General features: G+C 36.0%; 1 protein-coding gene across 12 annotated transcripts in view; it reads right to left on the bottom strand.

Moving 5' to 3' along the window:
- COL6A3 (collagen type VI alpha 3 chain) overlaps positions 1–18,103 on the bottom strand; it is a 233,859-nt gene that overhangs the window by 95,633 nt on the left and 120,123 nt on the right. For 11 of the 12 annotated variants that reach the window (XM_039326289.1, XM_039326299.1, XM_039326291.1 and 8 more), the window contains exons 3-4: positions 12,271–12,870; positions 328–930 (exon numbers count right to left, since the gene is read on the bottom strand). In XM_039326289.1, coding sequence (XP_039182223.1) covers positions 328–930; positions 12,271–12,870 — 1,203 coding nt within the window. The remainder of the gene's footprint in view (positions 1–327; positions 931–12,270; positions 12,871–18,103) is intronic. The other variant, XM_039326298.1, reaches the window with a different exon arrangement.

The following is an 18,103-nucleotide window of genomic DNA, read 5'->3' on the forward strand; positions in this document are numbered from 1 at the left end:
TTAAATAGTATGGCAACTCAGTAAGGGATACCTGATTCCAGCTAGCTCAATTTAGCAAAAACATCATGGTGATCAAATTAATAAATAGACAAATGTTAATAACTTTGAATTTGCCATTTTTACATGTAAGGCAAAATAAATATATGGAAAAATATATCTAACAATGTTTTCAAATGTTAGCTACAATGTACGCAATATTGTCTATACCAAGTTTTAATTGTCAAATTATATAGCTAAATACGAACAATAAAAAACCTATCCATAAATAACTTTACATAAATTGTTCTTTTTTAAAAAAAAATGCTAAGTAGAATGAACAGAAATTACCTTCTCTTGATGGTGTTTCCAAAATTTTTATAGGGAGTGACCTTATAGATGACAAAACATCAGGAATGATGACTGTTAGTGCAACTGTGCGGAATTCTGTGGGGGTGAAAACCAGGCTTGGTTCGTAGGCAATTTTTTCAAGTTCGGTACGGTCAGCATTTCGGGCTCCCACAGCAAGGACCACGATGCCATTCTTTTTAATTTCTTGCGTTGGTTGGACAACATCATCTCTGGACACACCCCCAGTGATCAGAATCAACATAGGAAGGACACCTTCATCAATCCTGGCTCCAGCAGCGCTGGTGAAGAAGTTGTCTTTAACAAACCGCAATGCCGAGCCTGTATTAAGTGTAGTACCACCCATTGGTTTTATTTTCCTAACATTGGTGACAATGTCTTTTTTCGTCTGGAAGCTATTAAAATAAAATTCTGGTCTTACAGAATCTGCATATTGTGCCACTGCAACTTGAATGAGATCTGGTCCAATTTCCATTCTGTTGATGATTTTGGCCACGAAATCACGAATTGCATTAAAGGGGGCAGATCCCAATGCAGTAGAACCATCTATCAGGAAGACTATGTCTCTCTTATTGACTTCAACAACTGTAAGCGACAATATATAAGCAGTCAGTGTGTTTACTCATTCAAGTACACTAATTCATTCTAAATCGATACATGCACATATTAGATAAACGCTCCTATTTGTTGTACAAGACATTTACTTTAATTGTTGAGTTACAGTACATTCAAATGTATTCAATCTAACTTTATGTTTATGCTCTGTTGCACGTCAGTATTTCTGATTAAAATTCATGGGTAATATTCATGCAACTACATTTTTCTGGTTTTACAGTAGAATAAAGCCTATAAAATTTTGCCTTCCCTCCCATTTCTATGCATGGAAAGAACAAGAGAAGATAAGTAAACAACTTTATAACAGGAAAACATACCTAGGTCCAAAACCTGCAGGAAACCATCATAAGTAAGTGAACAGATTTATGACTGAGCACATTATTTCAAGAATAAGTTAAAAGGATTTGACACTATTGTACCTTGGTGATATTCCTATTAAAAAATAAATTAAATTAACATATCACCTGGAAATGATATGGTAATGGCTCTCATATAGAATAGAGAAGAAAGCTTTATTATTGCAAGATTGTGTACTTCTATACAAACTGCCCCCAAAAGTTTCCACTGGGATCTTTTTGCCCAGTCTGCCACAAACATGCTTAACTTCAACAATAACTTCCACTTTTCCTCAAATATGGAACAATATGCTATGGTAGATTAGTCTGAATTATTGCCCTCCTCCTCTGTTATACTTTAAGATGGGGCTGAAAATATTTTGGGGGGTTAAAATAGTTTTAATTGCTATATTTAATTTTACTTTAGATAGACATTTGTATGCTACTTTAAGCCAGAGGATAGGTTGTCAGCATGTAAAGGAATGAATGAATGAGTGAGTGAGTGAGTGAGTGAGTGAATGAATGAATGAATGATGCAGAATGAACTCAGCACTGTGGAAGCAAATTATCTATTGGCATCTATAAGAAATAAATAATACACATATGTGTTTCAGTCTATACATATCCAACCCCAATAGAAGAATAACTCAGCACGTTATTAAGGAAGTTGTTGACATGATAGTAGCAAGTCAACTACAGAGTATCCTAAATGAAGTGGATTATTTGAATCCTCTTTAGTCCAAAAATGGCAAATATGATTCTGACTCAGATGTGACATTCACACCAATCACTTTCATCTCCAAAAAATCTGTTAGTCTGGGATGTAAAAGAACTAATAGAAAGATTCAACTATCAACTTTTGAGATGACAGGTAGAGTAACTACTGCACTTGGAAGAAGGATAACATGCATCTTTCCCATGTTTTCATATATATATACTTTCATTTGTCCAGCATAAAAAATAGGTAAACACTCAATAATTGTGTTTTTCACAATCTTAAGAGCAGATTTAATTTTAGAGCTGGAATATTGCCATAAAATATTGTATACAGCCCATCATGATTGAAAAATCATTTAATTATTAAACATTATGGGAATATAATAAATCCCTGTAATTTTAGAACTTTTCCTCTTTTGGTTCGTTCCTGGGGCCGAGGACTACAATCCCTCCTGAGAGATCCTCCCTGAATGGATTTGGGGGGTCTTAAATAAGTAGCACTTGGCCTCCAACCATTTTTTACACACACACACACACACACACGTGTGTGTGTGTGTGTATGTATATGTATATAAACAGTAGAAAAAAACAACCTCCAGGATAACTGTAAAAAACAACTGTTTTTTTTGTTCGAGCTTCCGGTACGAGGCGACGGCGATGGCGGCTATCTTCTAGCCGTCCAGCTGGCGAAGTGTCAGAGCCGCGGAGCACAGCGTGCATCAGCTGGCCCGCGGCTCGAAATTCCCTTCCCGGGCAAAGGGAAGGGACAGAGAACGCAGGAATAGAGGTAGAACCCCTGAACCCCCTCTGGATTTATTTCTAGAGGGGGTGAAAGGAGTGTTCCCTCGGAGCTCCTGCTGATCTCCGCCTCCCAGCTGTTTTTGCTTCCTAGGAAGCAAAAGAAACTGCCGCTTCTATCTCCGTGTTTATAGTATTTTGGTGAGTAAATTTTAAACGGACAGAGCAGTTTAAAGGATTTTTGTTTTATAATTCAGGTGTTTATTTTTTTTATTATTTGGTTTTGACTATTTTTCCTTCCTTTCTTTGTTATATTAGTGAAAGGATTTAAGATGGCGTTTTGAAAGTGTCAGAGTTTTTTTCTCCTTTCCTTTTTGTTTTACTTTCCCTTTTTAAGGATTGGATTTTGCTTTTGTTTTTGGCATAGAATTTTTTTTTCTTTTGATTTGTTTGCCTTTTTATTCTTTGGATTTTCTCTGGATTTTCAAGGACTATAGTGTGTCTCTTTTAAAAAATTCTTTTTCTTTTTCTTTCCTCCTCCCTTTTTGTGTGGAGGGGAAAGGGAAGTGAGAACTGTGCTTTTTAAAATGGCTTCAAAGAGACAGCAGCCTTCTTCAATACCTAAGGTTGTTTCTTCTCCTATAACTTCTACTGCACAATTACAACAACAATCTAAACATGTACCACCGGCTCAGCCACCACCCTCCCCCCCTTTGCCTGGACTTTCAGTACAAGAGGTTAGAGGTATAATGGGAGAGATTGTAGTCCAAATGAGAGAGGAAATGAAGCAATTTGCTACACAGATTAAATCAGAAATTAAATCTGATTTTAAAGAAGAGATAAAGGGGATAAAGACCAAACTGGAAGAAAACAATAATGATTTGCGACAAGATATACTTGCAGCAGTTTCAGGTTTGGCTACCGTGGTGGTCAAGTTGGATGCAAGGCTTGAGGAAGTGGAAAACAAAGTTGATTCTTTTGATGATAAAATTCAAGATGTGGAAAGGAAGGTGGAGTCCTCACAAGAAGACATCTTGATGTTTCAGTACAGACAGATGGAGTATGCTTTGAGGATTAGAGGCCTCAAGGAAGATATGAATCAAGATTTGGTGGAGGTGGTTCTTACTGATCTGGCAGTGGCCTTGGACATGGATAAAGGAGAATTAAGCAGAGAAGTGGAAAAAATGTATAGACTTAACTCTTGGATTGCCAAGCAGAAGAATTTGCCTAGAGATGTGGTGATTTATTTTACAAAGAAGTCCCTGCGGAATGAGGTTATACAAGCCTTTTACAACAAAAGATTCCAGATTGCTGCCCAAGATGTTATCATTCTAAAGGAAATTCCATCCAAAATTTTAAGAAGCAGGAAAGATTTTGCTTTCTTAACCAATGAGCTTAAAGCCAGATCGATGCCATTTAGATGGGAAATTCCGATGGGTATCGTCTTGAGCCATGCGGGGACACGTTATAGATTGAATACAGTTGACAAAGCTAGAGAGTTTTATACTTCAGTCCTGGGTGCAGGCTCAACTCCATCTGGTCAGAAATCTCCGAGTGGCAAGGAGGACGAGCAGCAATCTGAGGCATTAAGTTTGGTTTCTGCTGGGATGATACAAGCTGAAAGGCAACACCAGATGGAGGTTAAAGAGCAGAGAATGACTCGTGCAGCTTACAAGCGTAAAGAGAAGGAGCAACATAAAAAAGAGTCTAAAGAGAATTCTTCTGGAAACGCATCACCGCCGGTGGGAGGAGCAAGACCCAAGAGTTATGCAACACATGCAGCACTTTCAGATTTTGATGGTGTCTTCTCCAGGCTGCGTGCCAAGGGAGATGGCAAAGTTTTTGACCTGGAATGTTAATGGCTTGAATTCTCCTCAGAAACGGAAAAAAATCTTTTATTATTTGAAGCAACATACCAATGACGTTATTTGCTTACAGGAAACTCGTATCTTACTTAAAGATCAGAAATATCTAGTCAATGCTCGTTTGGGATCTCATTTTGTATCCTTTGCTCCTGGAAAGAAAGGGGGAGTTGTTATATATGTCAAACAAAACCTACCAGCTTGTCTGGTAGAATCAGATCCCCAGGGGAGATATGTGATGATTGAACTTGGTATATATGGTAAGAAGGTACTTATAGTGGGACTCTATGCTCCAAATCAGCAACAGGAACAATTTTATAAGCTGTTACATCAAAAAATAACATTGCTTGACTATAGATCAGTGGTATTAATGGGTGATTGGAATGGTGTCTTAGATATACAAAGGGATAAGAAAGGTTCCTCTCCCTTTCTTAAACAAGCAAGGTTACCTAAAGCCTTTTTTGATATGAAGGAAGACTGGGAATTAAGGGATTATTAGCGGGAATGTAACCAAGAGGAGAGAGACTTCACTTTTTTTTCTGATAGACACCAATCTTTTTCAAGAATCGACTTTTTTTGATTACTACGGATTTGTATAATAAAGTAAAGAATGTAAAGATTTTTCCTAGATCATTGACGGATCATAGCCCAGTCTGGATGGAGCTGATTCAAGAGAAAGAGGAAAGGAGATCCTGGAGAGTTAATGAAAATTTGTTTAGACAAGAGAAGAATGTTCAAAAGTTAAAGGAGTGTTTAAAGGATTATTTTGTTTTGAATATGTATAAGGGGACCTCAATGTCAATGGTATGGGATGCAGGTAAAGCATTTATGCGTGGTGTTTTGATAAAAATGAATAATTGTCATAAGCGGAACCAGATTCAGAAACGTAGAGAACTTGAAGATGAAATTAAATCAAAAGAAAGGTCCTTGATTTTAAATCCTTCTGATGAAAGTATTAAAGAATCTGTAAAGTTATTAAGGTCACAATTTAACATGTTGATAGCAGATCAAGCTGCAACTAACTTATTGTTTATGAAACAAAATACATTTTGTAATGCTAACAAGCCTGGGAGATGGTTGGCTTATCAATTAAGAAAGAAACAGAGACAGAGAATAATAGAGAAAATAAATTACAAGGGTAAACTAGTTTTTCAGAAGGAATTGATCAAAAAATCTTTTTTGGACTACTATCAAAAGTTATACAAATCTACTAACGTGCAACTTCTAGATATAAATAAATATTTAGCTGAGGCAAGTTTCCCCAAATTAACTGAGGATCAGAAACATGAAATTAATGGCTTAATTACTAAGGAGGAAATTGCCTCAGCAATTCAACAATTGAAACTAGGGAAAGCACCGGGTACGGATGGGTTAACAGCTGTTTATTATAAAGCTCTAAAGGAGGAGATGATCCAACCATTAAGTGATCTTTTTAATGGTATCTTACAGGGTTTAGAGATTCCTCCTTCATGGCGTAGTGCTTTTATATCATTGATTCCAAAGGAGGATCAAGATCTTACTTTACCAAAAAATTACAGGCCTATATCTCTTTTAAATGTGGATTATAAGATATTTGCAAAAATTTTGGTAAATAGGCTTATGAGGGTCGTGCATCATCTTGTGCATAAAGATCAATCAGGGTTTATAACTGGAAGGTACATGAAAAATAATGTTAGACAAATTATTAATTTATTAGAATATTTAGACAAGAACAACCAAGTTCCTGCAGGGCTCATATTTTTAGATGCTGAAAAAGCATTTGATCAATTGAATTGGCATTTTATGTTAAGAGTAATGGAAGAAATGAATTTTGGCGAAAAGATATTACAAGCCCTTACGGTAATATATCAAAAACAAACGGCACAACTTATTGTTAATGGAGGTTTGTCGGAGGTTTTTACAATAGAGAAAGGTACTAGACAGGGGTGCCCTTTATCGCCATTGTTGTTTGTTTTAACATTGGAAATATTATTGATTAAAATTCGAGAGTCTCAGGAAATTAAAGGAATATATGTTAATAAAAAAGAATATAAGTTGAGAGCTTTTGCGGATGACTTGGTTGTTACTTTGTCGCAACCTGATTATTCTGTAGTAAACTTATTACAGTTGATTCATCATTATGGTTTGGTTTCGGGTTTCAAGATTAATGTAAATAAGACTAAAATTTTACCTAAAAATATGTCTAGTCAGGAGAAGCAGATTTTGGCCAACTTGACAGGTTTTGAGATTGTTAATAAGGTAAAATATTTGGGGGTGATGCTGTCTGTTTCTAATGTAAAATTATTTAAAAATAACTATGAAAGGTTGTGGGTCAGGGTACAGAAGGACTTGAAGAATTGGGAGAAGTTGCAATTATCTCTCATGGGAAGAATTGCAGTGATAAAAATGAATATTCTACCTAAGTTTCTTTTTCTGTTTCAAATGTTACCGACTTTGAAAAATGAGATTAACTTAAGTGAGTGGCAGAAGGGTCTTAATAAATTTATTTGGGCAGGGAAAAAGCCAAGGGTTAAGTTTAAAATTATGCAAGACTTCCGTGAGAGGGGTGGACTCAAGGTACCAAATTTGAAATTATATTATGATGCGGTGGTTTTAACACTAATTAGTGATTGGGTAAATTTGACAAATCCGGAGATACTTCATTTAGAGGGATGGGATTTACTTTTTGGGTGGCATGCCTATTTAATATTTAATAAAAAAATGGATTGGGTTTTTAAATCTCATATTTTAAGAATCTCTTTACTTAGGACTTGGAGAAAATATTATAAAAGTGATTTTAAAGTTCCATTATGGGCTATACCTTGGCATGCGATAGAAGGAATAAAAAGAGGTGTAAGAATGGATATGGTGTCTTATAGTCAGCTACTTAGATGGGATGGGCAAAACTGGCAGTTAAGATTACGGGAAGACTTAGCGCAAGAAAATATTATTTATTCTTGGTTCCAATATAGGCAACTAGTAGATAAATGGAAGGTGGATTGTAAATTGGGTTTTCTTAGAGAAGATGAAAATCTTATTAAGCAAGTTAAGGATCAAAGACAAACCCATATTAAGAGAATCTATGGGGTATTAGTTGAAATGGATTCAGAATCGGAATTAATTAAAGACTGTATGATTAGATGGGCGCAGAATTTTGGTGTCCCAGTCTCATTGGATATCTGGGAAACCATCTGGGTGAGAAATGTCAAATTTACACAAGCACAGAACTTAAGGGAGAATTTTTATAAAATGTTTTATAGATGGCACCTTGATCCACAAAAAATGTCTCTTATGTACCCTGACATACAACCCAAATGTTGGAGATGTGGCTATATGGATGCTTCTTATTATCATATTTGGTGGTCATGTAGAGAGATAAAAGCATTTTGGATTAAGATATGGTGGAATATCCAGAGAATTTTTAAAAGGAGGGTAAAATTTACTCCGCAATTATTCTTGCTGGGTATAGTTACAGATTGTGATACAAAGGAGGTTGTATTGATGTTAAATTTGATTACAGCCGCAAGGCTGTTAGTTGGACAATACTGGAAGAAGGAGTCTTTGCCTACATTGCAGGAATGGTTCCTTAAAGTAGCTTATTTGGCGGAAATGGCAAAGATTTCGGCTTTCCTAAAGCAACAAATGCAAGAGAAGTTTCTTGTCGTTTGGGATAAATGGATAAAATTTATACAATTTAGATTGGGTACAAAAAAATATTATATAGCTTTTTCATAATTTTTATCTTTATATATAGAGAGATATATATACTTATATATATATATATATATTAATGTTATTTATAGATATTATATAACTTTTTTAACTTAATTTTTTATTTGTTAATTTTCAATTAAGCCTATATTCTGCTCTGGGAAGCTCAGGGGGGGGGGAGGGAGGGTTTATGGTGAGGGGTGGGGGATGGGGTTTTTTTTATATGTAATGTTTAGGTTTTTTTTTTTTGTATATGTTGTTTTCGTTTTGTATTGTTTTTGTCTTTTTGTAAAATTTATAAAACTTTCAATAAAAAAAAAACAAAAAAAAAAACAACTGTTTATTAGCTAAGCTTTCATCGGTCCCCTGCGGATGTCATCAGAGATTTGAAAGTCTGCTTATAAAGCCGGCTGTTTCAGCGCTCTGTTCATTGAGAGCGTCACCGGTCTACCTGCCCCAGTTGATCATATTCTCTCTAGTTGCGTCGCATCCGCCTATGTACTTTTAGATTCCAGTGCCTCCTCTCCTCCCGTTATTGCCTTCCCTTCCTGCTCCGCTCGTATCTGGATGTTTATTATTGTTGTCAGACTGCCCTCTGGTTTATCTTGTCTTGTGGCTCTCATCAGGTGTTGTGTATTTGCATATGGTAATGTTCCTCCCATTGTATCCGTCACTCTACTGTCACTTGGCTCTTGAACAAGTTGTGTTGATGTTTCCTCCTTTGCACTTGTTGTAATTCCTTGCTGTTTCAGGACTAGGCAACTTTGATCTTGTCTACCCCCCTCCCTCCTATGCATGGGCAGCACTCTTTGTACTCATTGTGAGTTCTTGCGTTGTTGCTCATATTTTCTTAGTGCCTGGTAAGCTAGCAGTAAGTCTATGTGGTGGTTAATTGAATGTTTGTTTGATATTCAGGCCTCTTTGAGTAATCAACCACCTTTGGAAATATTCTGGGCAATTGGCCTCCGCTCCTGCAAGATCAAATGAGTGGTAGTTGCTGGTCATATGGGTCCACACCTGCTCGTGTCGTCTAATGGCCAATTTATGTTCATGGATCCCGGTCTTGAGTCATTTAGTTGTCTCTCTGATGTAATTACAGTGACAATCGTTACATTTAATTCTATAAACCACCGACAATCTTTCTTCATTGGGCAATGGCTCTTTGGGGTGTATTACCTTCACGCATAGGGTTTGATTTGGCTTATGCGCTATGTTGATGTTATATGGTGCCAATATCCTTGCTGTCACCTCTGATACGCCATTGATATACGGTAATGTTGTCCAGATTGTAGTTGTTTGTCTATTTTGTGTACTGTGAGGCTCTTGTTGTCTGCTGTATTGTCGGATAAAGTCCACTGGGTAGGAGTTGCGCCTGCATATGCAATAGAAATGATTCCGTTCCTCAGTATTTGCCTTCTTCGTGCTGCAGTGAGTGCCTATGCGCTTAAACAATGTTCTAATGCAGCCGATCTTATGTGATGTGGGGTGGTTACTCCTGTAATGCAAAATCCTGTTTGTATGCATCATTTTTCGGTGGACGGTCATGTGCAGAGTGCCATGGGTTTGGCAGCTAACCAGCACATCTAAGAATGCAAGAATGCTGTAAACTGAATATCTGGGTAAACTGAGTTTAATTCCTTCATGAACCTGGCACTATCCTGGCGTTTGATGATGATAAATGTGTCATCAACATACCTGGCCCAGAATTTGGGCCAGTACTTGGACATCACTTTGGATTCCAGCCTCTGCGATGATCTCAAAATTGGGGATCCCATTGGCATGGCCTAGACCTGCTCGTAGATGGTTCCCTGGAATGTAAAATATGTCCTGAGGCACAGGTTCATCAATTGGATGAGGTCTTCTGTGCAAAGTGGGTCATGGTGTCATAGTTCCTCCTGTTGTAGTTGGCTCCTTATTATAGAAATGGCCAGATTTTGTGAAATGGAGGTAGAAAGAGATGTTACATCAAATGACCTCTGGTTTTTTATTCTGATGACATCGGCAGGGGACCAACAAAAGCTTAGCTAATAAACAGTTGTTTTTTACAGTTATCCTGGAAGTTGTTGTTTTTCTTCTGTTAATATGAACATACCCAGGATTCATCAGCAACATATTGTCTGGGTTCTAACATTTATCTTACTATACATGTTAAATTCCTTTCTCTCTACCTCATTTTTGTAGCCATTGATAAAAAGTGTCCCATGTTCTAAAATAAACCGAATCTTCTTTCTCTTTCACTTTCAATGTCAATCTATCCATTTCTGCACAATCTAAAAAAGTTTAATTAACTCTTCCTACATTGGTAAATCTTCATTTTTCCAATGTTGAGCGAATACAATTCTCACTGCAGTTAATACATGTAAAATTAGATATATACACTCTTTTAATAATTTCCTACAATTATGCCTAACAAAAGTAGTTCTGGCTTAAAGTCCATATGTTTTTTAGTCATTTTCTCTAACCATATGTGTGTTCTTAACCAGAACCTTTTGGCTTTAGGGCATGTCCACCAAAGTTGGTAGTAAGTGCCTGGTTTTTGTCTACATTTTCAACAATTGCTTGATATATTTTTAAACATTTTTGCTAACCTCACCAGTGTTAAATGCCATCTATAAAACATCTCCAACCATCTTTTGAAGAAGTATCCTACTACAAAATATCCTAGATGAAGCAGATTATCTGGACTGTCTCCAATCACTTTCAAGCTTGGTTATGGGACAGAGACAACACTGATTTCACACATAATCCATTGTAAATTATACTAAATCATAAAGACAATTCTATTATCCTAATCCAAACTTCCGGGGGGGGGGAGCCTTAACATTCTCAAAGGCCTGCCAGGTAACCTGGAATGATTGGAAAGCAAGAAGATATAGCTTTTCCCACCCTACTTGCCTTTTCAACCCACCCATCCTCCTTTGCTCCTAGAACTCTTTAAAGTTGGAAACAGGGTTGGAAACAGGGCTCTCCTTTTCATTCTCTCCAGAATTGCAACATTCAACTCAGAAAAATAGAAAGATAAATTTATGAAATAAGAGATCCCAGACAGAAAAATAGCAGGTTATTTGACCTATCACCAGGACACTGATGCCTACCATTTTTCAATCTGGAATCTCAGTGACAGAAATAATTTCTAAGAGTTTCATTCTATGAGCTGCTTTTATCTTTCAGATCCTGCTGTTCCATAGCAGATCAGATATAGAGCGAGCATATCTTAAATTGCAGTAGAACTTTTATTTCACTCTAGAAGCCCAAGATTGCACTAGACAAGGATCTGAGAATGTTGACACCCTGAAACTTGGAGCAGAGGAAGAATCTAGAGCTTGTTGACTGGGAAATTCTGGGCGCTGAAGTCCACACATCTTAAAGTTGCCAAATTTGAAAAATACTGACCTAGGGGAAGCCCAAACTTGGTGCTTTGAACAAAAACGGTGGACCTTTTTGAAGTAGAAAACCAAGGCATACTTGTATGTGTGGGTTAAACAAACAGCACTGATGTGTGTAAATGTGTGCAAAGAATGAAGACTAAAACAAGCAAAGATTTCCCCCTTGATTTTCATCCTTCACTCTGATGTTTATTCTTTCCCTGAAAAAACTGAGAAGACAGATGAGTTCCAGAATTTCAGGCAAAACTGTTAAAATTGGCAATGCCATTTGGAATTTCACAAGTCTTGCTCATGATTGTGCTCATAATAGTGGCAATAGAAATAACATCACTACTATTTCTTAGTGCATTTTTTAAATGGCAAAGTACATAAATAGTTATTACTTTGGTGGGAAGGTAACAGCATTTTGTGTGCTTTGGTGTATAGTCACGCCAGTACCGTATCTATGTTTATGCAGTTACACATAAGTATCTATTCTCAACCCATCATTCTCAATCCTCAGGCTACTATCAAACAAATAAGATTTCATATAAGAGCACAAATAACTAAATGCAAGATAACAGTTCATTGAAAAATACATACCTTCTGTAAGAATAGTTGGGGCATCTAACAAAATGAGTCTTTGGGCCACTCCAACAATGTTTGGCAGTAAGAGTTCTTGAAGTTCACCAAGGTTACGTGTATCCAGGGCAGTAAATATGAAGCTTGCATCAGTAGCTATTTGCTGAAGCTCTGCATTGTCAGCATTTTGGACCCCAATGCAAAATGAGAATATACTAGCTTGCTTCATGGCTAAAACTCCTTCTCTTATGTCATCACTAGACTCAATGCTACTTATGAGCACTAAAATCTGTGGCACACCTTCCTCTATTCTGCTGCCTCCTGAGTGGGTGAAGTGGTTTTGCATGACAAAATCAAGAGCGTCTCCAATATTAGCTTCCTCGCCACCAAGAATACTAAGGGCCTTCACTGCCTCTAGAATATCAACTTTTTGGGTGTAGCTGTTCAAGGAGAATACAGTTCTGGGTTCATCACTAAACATAACCACCCCAATGCGTATGAGCTCAGCTCCAACTGAGAGTCTTTCAATTAAATTTGCAATGAAATCACGAATGGCTGAGAAAGTGACAGCGCCGTTCTTTGATCCATCAATAAGGAAAATAATGTCAGCAGATTCTTGTGCTTGAAAAAAAGAGAAATGCAACAGGTGAAAGCATTAAACCAAGTGAATCCATGCAAGTTGAATAGTGTTCTGACATGTTTCTTTGAAAAACAGCAAGAAACACGAATATGGAGGGAAAAAACATGTGATGACCAAAGTCAATGAAACTTGCCTGCCAGTTCTGCATTCTGATTGAATATGAATGATCAGACTTGAAAAAATTACCCTAAGGACAGTTTTTTATTGTATATTCTTGTAAATTACTATATTTTGCAATCACAGGTGGGCCACTCTGACATTAAAATAGAATGAGACTCTTACACAATTTTATCATCAAATAAATGTGAACTTTGTACATGGAGGGAGAAGCTCTTTTCTTTTAGGAACCATAATATACACAATGCTTTCTTATGCTACATTTCAGTCATATGTAGTCAGGGCTTTTTTTTCTCATAGAACGCCCAGAACAGAGTTCCGGCACCTTTTTTGGATGGAACCTTGTAGGGTAGGCAAGGCGGGTTGAATGACGTGTGTGAGTTCCGGCACCTTTTTTTTTTTTTTTTTTCAAAAAAAGCACTGTATGTAGTACAGTGTTTATTTCCTACACCCATAAGATGTGGCAAAATATAAACTGAAATTATTTTCCATTTTGAGATTCAACATGGATCAGAAATTAAAAAAACAGTTAAATTTGGAATTCTTTATATATTTACTTCAAAGGGTCCTAAATCAAAAAAAAAAAAATACATGGAATTGCATGGCAAATGAAGCAAATATGCATTTGTTTTTAAAATGCAAATTTGAGTCAGGTGGCTAATGATAATAACTGCAATAGAATAATAATAAAATTCTAGGAGTTAAGAAAAATCTTTTTAAAGCTCAGAAAAGATTTTAAAGGCCTATCGTGTTAAAAATATAACATAAGAAATAAAGAATTTGGGGAGACTGGGAAACATACTTATAAAATTTTATTTCAATTTATTAAAGAATTAAATAAATACTTCATTCAAAAGCCAAATGTTTGTATACGTGTTTACCTTCTGTATCTTCAAAGGATTATTAGATTATTAAATTATATTTGTCACCATATTTTCTAATTATAATCTATGTAAAATCAAAATGCAAAAGAATAGAAAGTAAACAACAAAAGTGTACTTCTGATTTACTTGTTCACATATTACCACTGGATATTCAATCAAATAATGCAGAATCGTGTTAAAGCGGTAAATCCAGTCATAACAATTATCCAACCACATACGCTATGCCTGTTTCTGGATCCACAATAGTGAACTTATAATTGCATGGAAAATGTATTTTTCAACTAAGATGGATTTTTGACATTATTATGATCAGGTGGATTATCTATTTCATGTTTCTCATACTTGAGCAGAATTTTTAGAGTTGCTAGTGCTGGGCTGCATTAACAGAGGGATAGAATCAAGATCATGTGAAGTATTAATACCACTTTACAATGCCTTGGTAAGGCCACACTTGGAATACTGCATCCAGTTTTGGTCACCACGATGTAAAAAAGATGTTGACACTCTAGAAAGAGTACCGAGAAGGGCAACAAAAATGATTAGGGGACTGGAGGCTAAAACATATAAGGAACAGTTGCTGGAATTGGGTATGTCTAGTTTAATGAAGAGAAGGACGAGGGGTGCACGATAGCAGTGTTCCAATATCTCAGGGGCTGCCACAAAGAAGAGGGAGTCAAGCTATTCTCCAAAGCGCCTGAAGGCAGGACAAGAAGCAACCGATGGAAACTAATCAAGGAGAGAAGCAACCTAGAACTAAGGAGAAGCTTCCTGACAGATAGAACAATTAACCAGTGGAACAACCCACTCCAGAAGTGGTGAATGCTCCAACACTGGATGTTTTTAAGAAGAGACAGCCATTTGTCCGAAATGGTATAGGGTTTCCTGCTTGAACAGGGGGTTGGCCTAGATGACCTCCAAGGTCCCTTCCAACTTTATTATTATTATTATTATATCCAATTACTCTATAATATTTCTGCTTGTTGGTGGAATAAATATGCCATAGTGCTGAATTTGTTTCTTCCTACCCTTTGTACAAGTCTGTGCACCATCACTCAGGAAGTTTGAGAAAGCCTGCAGAGCTCATTGGAGGAAAGCTGGTGAGATATGTAAAGGGGAAAAGTGAGCAATGAAAAAACTAGTTGTGTTTATGAAAGGGGATACATGGAACAGTTCACATAATCTAGTAACCTAAATTTTCTCATTTACCATCATCTAATCCTATATTAACTACTTTCAGACCTTTCAATCAAAAGAATATATTATATATAATATTATATGCATATATAATTCTGAACAAAGATTTTATATACATATACACATTACATATATATAAATTTAAGCTTTCTTCAGAATTTCCCATTTATTATTTTAGTAATCAGATTCTTAGCCATATGCCTATATATCAGTATTACATCAGTTCCTTCTTTCCAGCAACTTTTGGAACAGCCTGTTAACTTTAAAATATACCTTGTAAAAGCCAGTTTGAATATACAGTGACTCTCATTTCTTCTAAGCATATTTTCTGGTAAAGGTATAGCTCAAAGAGCAGCCACATCTCCTTATCCTTTTTTGACTACTGTTTATAATGAAGATTTCTTAGAAACTCAGAAAGTTTTTAAAAAAATCAAATTGGATTAATTTTTTTAAATGTTTAGATTATTTTTTTAAAAATGTATAGATTTTCTGTTAAATAATGCAAATTGCAAGGAAACAGGAAGACAGTATATATATAATAGTTGGATAATTTGTCACTGCTGAAGAATCTTTATATCAAAGAATACAATGAAGAATTGAAGTATTGATGAAAAGCAGATTAAAGCATGCTTTTTAGGAGTTTCATAACAGCAAAGAACTGATGGCAAGAAAAGGAAGAGTAACTAAGGTAGTGTGTAATATATACCAAGGCAAATTCAAAGTTAAAGTTTCCAGTTACACAGAACATATTACTGAAGAGTAAACACTTGCAGTTACTAGAATAGTGAACATCTCTTCCACTGTGCATTTGAAAATAGCTGCTTGTAGTATTTTATATGGGGACATTGTTAAATTCATAAGGGTGTCATTTCAACTCATGCAAAAAAGATTAATTAATTAGCCAACATGTTAAATTTTTGAAACACTTAATTATTGTTATGGGAAATACTTCTTCACATTATTGTTGGGCACAAATAACCAACATCATATCTGAATGCATGTAGAAAGAGACATCCTTTTTAGAACTATCACTTGCAATTATATTTTTACCCTATACAAAATTCACGCCTTAAGCATTGATACAGAGCTCTGCTTGCAGAGTAGTATATGTGCTTTGAACTCTTGATAAGTTATTGTCTCAAGGCCCAAGAATCTTCTGTTAATGAAGGCTAGCTAGGAAGTCCTGCTCAGCATCTCATGAAGCTCCCAGAAGCCTAGTTCATTGAGGGGAGAGACCATTCATCCAATAATAAGCCTTTCACATCTTAGCTCCCATAATTCTCTAAGGTTACTCAGAATAATGCATCTTCCATTCACTTCATCTTTTTTGCAATGTGATTTTTTTTTTTTTTTACATCGAAATCAAGTTCAATGGATATTCTGTTTTAAAAGAGGAAAATCCTCCCTGGAGGTAAAATTAATACAGATTTCTCGGATAGGCTTTTTTAAAAGAAGTGTTATTTAAATATAGATAGCTCAATGGGCAGCATATAAATAAATAAATAAATAAATAAAATGATAAAATGAAATAGCTTAACGGAGAAGAGTACTTCCTGATTTCCTCTAGGAATCTCATTATTTGCCCTATTCATAAAAAAATTGGCTGTCAATCATGCAGAAATATAAATAAACCAAAGTGAATGAAATTAATAAAACAAGGCAAATATTATGAAGCTTTGTGGGTTTTTTGCAACATAATTCCTTACATGCATTCCAAGATATAAAAACAAAGGTCTAAGAATGCAGGACTGAGAATAATCATTGATAAATGTAAATCAGTAAGATTTATTTAATTTTTACTAATTAAATAAAACAGTTTGCATTCCAATCAGATGATTTCCTCCCTTCTTCTTCTGTTTAATGTAGAGATGGAGAGGGGGATTTACAGGGGATTTCCTTTTTAATTTTACTATCCAGCTGAGAGGCAATGACTTCTGGTTCCCTTTCTTCTCTTTGTCCATATGTGTGTCCAGGAGGACAGAGATAATTAGAAAACTGGGGAGAGGTACAGCCTGAGGAGACTGGCATGGAAATCTCATGTAATTGCAGAAAAACTTTATATGAAAAAAGAAAACCCCTTTGTTTTGAACTCTTTGAATGTGCATCTTAGGGCTTTTCTAGGCAATTCTCTTACAGCTAAGGAGAGGCTAAACATCCCATAATTAACAAATTGCAAAACAAAACTTTGTGAGAAAAAGGGGTTCTCTTCTAGCTACTACTAACTGTAGTCAGATAAACACAGATGTCTTACTCTTTGTGCCTCCTATGCCATTTTGTAAAATCTTAAAATACTGTGTATTATAAGTGCTATAGTATAATTTTATTTGTCTGGATATTACACACTCCCTGGCAGGAGCATTCAAGCATTCAAGCATGGAATAACTCATGCAGTATTTAAAAAAAATGACAGTAATGAAAATAGTTTCAACAATATTCTGTTCAGCATCTTTCCCTTATCATTTTGCTTGCATTCTTTCTCTACACCGCATGCTATTTTAGCATTAGCCACACATCATACAGATAGAAAATATTAATATAGCCCTAGAAGTAAAGTTAATTGATTAGTGTTACCTTGAAATGCCCTTGTGCTACATATCAAAATGCTTAAAATTATGGAAAAGTAGCAAATAATTCCCTCAGACATAAATATTGCAGTGGCAGAGCAGACAGCATTACCTGTGATGTCTTTAATCCCTCCTTCTACTCCAGCCATTTCTGGAGCCATGGATGAGCGAATGCTGGCAACTAAGTCTCCTACAATGCCGTGCAGAGCAGTAAAGTTCTCTAGGTTGAATAGGTGCATATCAAGGGGTTTGCTTGCTATTGCCTTTAATTCCCCTTCTACTGCATCCTGCACTCCAATGGCAAACATGTTTACCTCAGCAGATTTAAGTATAGATGATGGTAGAGCCACATCATCTTGGGATTGTCCATCCATTAATGCTATAATAATCTGGGGAATGCCATTGTTCGCTCTGCTTCCAGTGACTTTAGTTAGATGGTTCTGAATTAGGAACTC

This window comes from Crotalus tigris, unplaced genomic scaffold (assembly GCF_016545835.1).
Source record: "Crotalus tigris isolate CLP2741 ecotype Arizona unplaced genomic scaffold, ASM1654583v1 scf7180000024340.7048381, whole genome shotgun sequence".
Lineage (NCBI taxonomy): Eukaryota > Metazoa > Chordata > Lepidosauria > Squamata > Viperidae > Crotalus > Crotalus tigris.